At 46.6% G+C, this 6,876-nt stretch overlaps 1 protein-coding gene and 1 pseudogene across 2 annotated transcripts; one reads left to right on the top strand and one right to left on the bottom strand.

Annotated features, from left to right (window-relative positions):
- Positions 1–1,569, bottom strand: LOC143616609 (uncharacterized; annotated as a pseudogene). Its single transcript, XR_013150687.1, has 5 exons — positions 1,476–1,569; positions 791–1,067; positions 617–724; positions 374–532; positions 1–281 (listed from the first exon to the last, which is right to left on the bottom strand). The product of XR_013150687.1 is annotated as an uncharacterized LOC143616609 (transcript).
- Positions 1,570–3,104: 1,535 nt separating this feature from the next.
- On the top strand, positions 3,105–3,797 carry LOC143616608 (uncharacterized). The gene has a single exon (XM_077089397.1). The coding sequence runs from the start codon at positions 3,105–3,107 to the stop codon at positions 3,795–3,797; it is 693 nt and encodes a 230-aa protein (XP_076945512.1).
- The last annotated feature ends 3,079 nt before the right edge of the window (positions 3,798–6,876 follow it).

The following is a 6,876-nucleotide window of genomic DNA, read 5'->3' as shown; positions in this document are numbered from 1 at the left end:
CTGGAGAAACTAGAGTGATCTAAACATCGATCACTACCGCAGATGCGCGTGGGGCACGCAAGAGAGTTTTTAACATCTCTGACTCTTGATCCTTCTTAACCATACTTTGTATGCGGACCTTCTTTAGCTTGGTAGACCTAGCCAAGATGAACTTCACAAACTCCGGGATCCAACTTTCTAATATACACAATCTGTAGTTCAATCAGATGCTCCAACCAAACTTCTGACAAATGCTCCAACCAAACATCAGAATGATATTTTTCATATTCATTTGAATCAATCTGCAGAGAAAAGTCAATACTTTTCACATAGGTGTATTTTTACATGAGAATGCAAACAAATAAAACACAAATTGGCATAATATACTATTTACCCATAGCTCGATTTTCTCCAAGTTTGGAGAGCTTTTGATCAAAAGAGCAAGAAAAATCAATCGATAACCGTCATGAAAAGACATTCCTTCCAAACAAAAGTATTTGAGGTGAACTAGTGAGGTTGGAAGCTCTTTTGGAAACAAGTCTGGAACAAACCACTTGAACAATATATAGGCTAAAACAGTTATCAGAAGCCAAAGCAAAAGCAATCTTTAAGTTATATAAGAGTGGATAAATATTACCGCAATGGCATCCCCCCAAATAGTAAGATGTTTAATCACAGGTAAACACGCAAATAGCTCAATCATGGTGGATTTTTCATCCCCGATAATATTTTCCTCGATCATGGCCTACAAAAAGGTACCATATTCAAAAAACTTTCGAAAGCCCAAAGGAATGAGTAAGACGTTACCAACCAGATTGAAGCTCTTAAGTGATGGACAATTAGACAAAAGATGTAGAAGAGTTTTACTGGAGATCCTTACAAAATTCAAGGATAAGGTTGTAAGGCTACCAAATCCATTGAATATTGGTTGATGGTAAACATCACACCAACGGAGAGAGAGTTCCGTTAAGTGATGCAGCGAGAAGAAGGATAAGGGTAAATTAACGAATTATAACTAGTTTCATCAAACTCAAGTGCTAATTTCATGACCGTATGGTTCGTTGACAAATTAAGTATTATTTGGTCCACTACGTATCATCCCCCACAATTTTTCAACATCAGGCCCGAGGGGGGTAGATACCGACCCCCATACGGAGGAAAGGTGAACCCGATAGAAGAAGACGTTTTGGTAGCTGATAAGGCCAAATACCCCGTCAGAACACCAGGCCCGTTTAAACGAGCATATAAACCCAACCCGTCTGGATATTGCAATTATCATAAGAGCACGGGCCATACCACAGAAAATTGTGTTCAGCTAAAAAGATTATAGGAGGCGGCTTTAAAGACCGGGCAGCTGCCTCCCCCGGCTAAGGAATCGCCACCCAGAATAAAGGAGGAAGACGAAGACAGGCATTTCGTAGATATGATACGAAGAAGAGACGAGGGCGATGGAAGCCCCAGAAGACCCTACAAGGCGGTAAGAAAGGAGTTTTCACTGATGAATACGGCGTGGATGAAAGCTGAGATCCATTTTCCTGGCATAACAGAAAGTGAGGTCCGGGAAATGCCATTGAACTTATCGGCTAGCATAGCCAGACATCGAGTGGCCAGAGCGCACGTCGATGTACGGGCACTGTTTTCTAAGGCTACAGAGAGATGTCCAGGAAAAGCTGGAAGAAGATATATGCCCATTAATGGGGTTTTCCGGAGAAGTAGTAGAGCTATTGGGATCTCTCAATTTACCGTTCACCCTCCGAGACGGAGAGAGAACCTGGACAATATGCCTCCGTTTCTCCATACTCCGGGCACCGTCCAAGTATAACGTCATTCTAGGCAGACCGGTTATGAAAGCGCTCAGGGCGGTCCCATCTACGGTACACGGATATATAAAGTTTCCTACTTCCAAGGGAATAGCTACCGTTCGGTCGTCCACGGAAATCATAGCTAGTGTCACCAAAAAGACGCAAGGAAAGAAAGGAGTGGAGGAATGGGTGCTCAACGGGGAGCATCCTGAACAGAGAGTAAGGATAGGGTCGCAGCTATCCGATAAAGGGAAGGCAGGTCTAAAAGAAGTGTTGCTGCACAACGCAGACGTATTCGCGTGGACTCACAAGGATATGACGGGGGTCCCCCGAACATTGGCACAACACACCTTGGATGAGTTCCATTGGATGGAACCTATCAAGCAGAAAATAAGAAGTTTGGGGCTCCAGAAGAGCCAAGTAGTCCGGGAAGAAACTGCCAAGCTAGTGCAGGCAGGAATAGTAAGACCAGTCAAATATCTCCGTTGGATAGCAAATCCAGTGATGATTGCCAAAAGCGACAGCAGTTGGCGTATGTGTATTGATTTTAAAGATTTGAATAAAGCCTGCCCGAAGGACTCCTACCCTCTCCCAGAAATTGAAAAGAAGATAGAGTCCCTCACCCAATATCCACTCCGATGTTTCCTGGGCGCGTATAAAGGGTATCACCAAATCCAAATGAACCCCCAAGACGAAGAGGAAACCGCTTTCTACACAGATGACGGAACCTTTTGCTACACTAAGATTTCGTTCGGTCTTAAAAATGTTGGAGCTACGTACCAGCGGTTCATGGACCATTTGTTTGATCATCAAAAAGAGAGGAATGTGGAGATCTACGTGGATGACCTAGTCATCAAAAGCATGGATGAGGGGAAGATGCTAGAAGATATCAAGGAAACTTTCAACACCCTTCGACAAGCCAACATGAAACTCAATCCGAGTAAATGCTCATTCGGGGTGGAGGAGGGAAAGTTCCTAGGAGTTTTCGTCACCAAGGAGGGATTTCGGGAAAACCCCGAAAAGATAGAAGCGGTGGCCCAGATGCACCCACCCAAGAACATCAAAGAAGTACAGAGGCTACAGGGGAGGTTGGTCGCCCTGAACCGATTCCTCTCGAAAATCGCAGATAGAACCCTGCCGTTCATGGCAATGTTAAGAAGATGTATGAAGAAGAACAAGTTCTACTGGGATTCGGAAGCGGACGAGGCCTTCCGGGAATTATAATCACACCTAAGTGAACTCCCTTTAATTACCTCACTTCTACCGGGGGAGAAGCTGATTCTCTATCTGTCGTGCACAAATCAAACCATCAGTTCTGCGCTCATGGTAGAAAGGAAAGAGGCGCAAATCCCTATATACTTCGTGAGTCGAACCTTAAAGGGTCCGGAGGAGAGATATTCCTCCATTGAGAAGCTGGTGCGATCGTTGGTTTATACCGCAAGAAAGCTGAGGCGGTACTTCCAAGCACATGAAGTCCAGGTGTTAACCGACAAACCCCTTCAGCGAATACTCATGAAACCGGAGATATCAGAAAGGTTAGCCAAATGGGCTATAGAGCTGGGAGAATACTCCATCAAATCCAAACCAAGAACCGCCTTCAAGGGACAGGTAATAGCCAATTTCCTTACCGAGGCTCCGGTGTCCGAAGCAGAGGAATCTCCCTCTCGAGAGGGACATGAGGGAAACGAGAGAGTTCCATTCCCGGGGCACGCCGAGGGTCAACACCTTACCGATCCTAGCGAACCAGTCTGGAACCTACACACAGACGGCGCCTCTAACGAGGATGGAAGCGGAGCTGGACTGATATTAGTCAGTCTGAAGGGGGCCGAATTCACCTATGCCATACGATTGAATTTTGCAAGCACGAACAATGAAGCCGAATACGAAGCTCTGTTAGCTGGCCTCAGAGTGGCACAAGAAAAGTCAGTGCGACGTGTTCGGGCACACATGGACTCTTTGCTGGTGGCCAACCAGGTCAATGAGGACTATGAGGCAAAGGACCACAAGATGATATAATACCTCAAGAAGACAAAGGAACTATTGAAAGGTTTCCTAGAAGCAAGGGTGGTACACATCCCTCGGGGACAGAATAAGAAGGCTGACGCCCTCAGCAAGTTGGCCTCTGTAGCTTTCGATCACCTCGCCAAAGACGTCCGGGTGGAGACTATCAAACAACCATCAATCTTGGAGAAGATAGTCGGAAGTGTGGGAACACCCGGATGCAGTTGGATGGCCCCCATCCTCCGTTATTTGCAAGAGGGAATAGTGCCTGAAAAAAAAACAAGAAGCTCGGAGGCTGAGAATTAAGGCACTGTAGTACGAGATAATCAACGGTGCCCTCATTGAAATGTATTGGTTATGAGGAAGCCGAGTATATCATCCGGGAGATCCATGAGGGGATATGCGGAATGCATATGGGAGCCAAGATGGTCGCTTCCCGAGCCATGCTAGCAGGTTACTATTGGCCAACCATGTTTTTGGGTGCCCTGCAAGAGATTCGGAAATGCGACAGCTGTCAGATATATGCCCCGGTGACCAAGAAACCCAAGCTCAACCTAATACCGGTCAGCTCTTCCTGGCCCTTCCGGAAATGGGGAATCGACATTGTGGGTCCTTTCCCGGAGGGATCGGGTAAGGCCAGATTCCTGGTGGTCGCAATCGACTATTTATCCAAATGGGTCGAAGCGAAGCCTCTAGTCACCATCACAGGGAAACTGGCCAAAAAGTTTGCATGGGAGAACATTGTGTGCCGCTTTGGAATACCCCACACTATAGTGAGCGACAATGGAAAACAATTTGAAGGGGGGGGGGGATCTTCCGGTAGTGGTGTGAACAGCTGCAAATCAAGCAGGTCTTCACGTTAGTAGCACATCCCCAGGCAAACGGGCAAGTGGAACGGGCCAACCGAAGCATAGTGTAAGGGATTGCCAGTTGCCTAGGGAGGGAATGGGGATCGTGGGTTGAAGAATTGCCACATGTTTTGTGGGCCCACCGAACCATGCCAAAGGTTAGTCATGGGGAAACACCTTTTAGATTGACCTACGACACCGAAGCGATGATTCCAGTGGAGATCAATGTTCCCACGCATCGGATGCGTCTAACTGAACAAGAGAACGAAAATGATCTCAGGTTAAATTTGAATTTCGCCGAAGAAAGGAGGGAAGCAGCAGCCCGGCGAGAGATGGATTACAAAAAAGAAATGGAAAAATACTACAACTCAAGGGTGAGGGAAGTCAAGTTCAAGATGGGTGATCTAGTGTTGCGGGAAAACGAGGGAAGGGCTATATCAAGTCATTTGGGCTGGGGATAAAGGATCGTATAAGTTGGCATACCACACGGGAGAAGAAGTGCCCCGTACGTGGAATGCTATGCAACTCAGGAAATATTATGCCTAGAAGGCCCCTACCTAAGGGGAAAGAAAAGGAGAAGATGCAAAGAGCTTGCTGACAATATTTTTTGTGATATCCGGCTGCACTCTCCTCCGTGACTATGTTCACGTCCCAATAATCACCTCTCCGTGAGGGAACCTATGTAATAGGGCGTTGATACCCAATTTTTTGTAATCAATCTAGACAATATGGCTCGATGCCTAAGTTATGAAATCAAATGACATTATGCTTTCCCCGTCTCCGAGACGACCCCCAAACTAAGATTAACAAATACCCCTCCATCGCAAAATATGAGAGGGAGGCCTCGCTGATAGGCTACATGGTTAACCAATAAAACTCATCAAACGAGACGAGATGTCTAAAACTATCCTAAGAAACCTAACAGGGTTTAAAAACACAACCAAGCGTAGCAAAGTTACAGCAATTAAAACTACTAAACCACTTCCCTGGTAAACAAAGTCCAACCCCTAGAGGGGGAAAATGTTGGTTACATCAAAAGCATGAGCCCACACAGGGGCTAGCATAGACAAATGTTCTTACAAATAACTACTAGATAAAATAAAGCATAAAGGGCACCAAAAAGCAGCAACCATTCAAGCAAATCCATGGTCATCCTTGAGGGGATGGAGTAGGAGGGTCAACCACCAAGGACATGGATCGGATCTCTTCCACTGATATGTCGGTGACGGTATAGAGTTGATCCAGAAACGGGGGCTCATAAGAGATGTAAGTAACAAAGGCAGTCTCAGCCTCCGCCTGCATGGTCTCAGAATAAGTGGGCACCTCAGCAAGATGAAGACCCTTTGCCTGGAACTCATACCCCTCCCTCAGGCCACTTTGGTATCCTGAAGAGAAAACAGCCCGGGTCATGGCGTCCCTAACCAAGCAAGTATCCCGAAAATATCGGGCCCGACCGAAAACCAGCTTAAATCCCTCGTACACCATCCACGCCCGATCGGCCTTGATACCCTTGAGTTCCTGCTCCATCTTATCAACCTCACTCTTCAGCCTCTCATTTTCCTCGCAGATCCCTTTGAAACTGGTTTCCAACTATCAACAAAGGGTTTCAAAAAGGGTGAGTCCTTTAGACCAACGTAAAGAAATCAGTGAAGAAGAAAAATCCCATACGTCTAAAGTTCTGCCCCGATCAACCTGAGCTTTGGATAGTTCAGCCTCCAGCCGAATGACTTCATCTTGAGTTTTCTTGAAATTCGCCGTCAAATCAGGCACCCCAAGAGCCTCTTCTTGAGCTAGAAGGACTTGTTGTCTTAAATGTTTAATCTTCCCACGGTTCTTCTCATCCGACTGTTTGAGTTGGTGAATCTCTTCCTTTAGTTGCTGCAACAATTGGCTGTCGTCAGTAATGGTTTGACGGGCGACGGCCCCGAGTATCAAAGCTCTGTACATATGGGTCCCTAAGTCACCAACCAGCTGGTCTCGGTTTAGAGCGCGGATGTGACCCAAATCCACGGGAGGAACGACACCGGAGAGGAAGTCATGCACTTGCAAGGTGTCAGGACGGATTCCCTGGCTTTCAAGCTCCACTGGGGAATGAACACAGGATCGGCTCCCAAATCCTCTGAGGGAGGAATAGGTAGACTCTGGGAAGCAGGAACAGACCCTTCAGGACGTTTGCCTGGTGAGCCAAACCAAACCAGACTAGATTCACCGGATGCTTGCATATCAGCAGAGTAACCACTGGAAAT

The sequence above is a fragment of the Bidens hawaiensis genome, unplaced genomic scaffold (assembly GCF_021521415.1).
Source record: "Bidens hawaiensis isolate Kalapana, Puna unplaced genomic scaffold, B.hawaiensis_p1.1 tig00048324_1, whole genome shotgun sequence".
NCBI classification, from domain to species: domain Eukaryota; kingdom Viridiplantae; phylum Streptophyta; class Magnoliopsida; order Asterales; family Asteraceae; genus Bidens; species Bidens hawaiensis.
The sequence above is the reverse complement of the archived record's forward strand: the minus strand, read 5'-3'. Positions and strand labels throughout refer to the sequence as shown.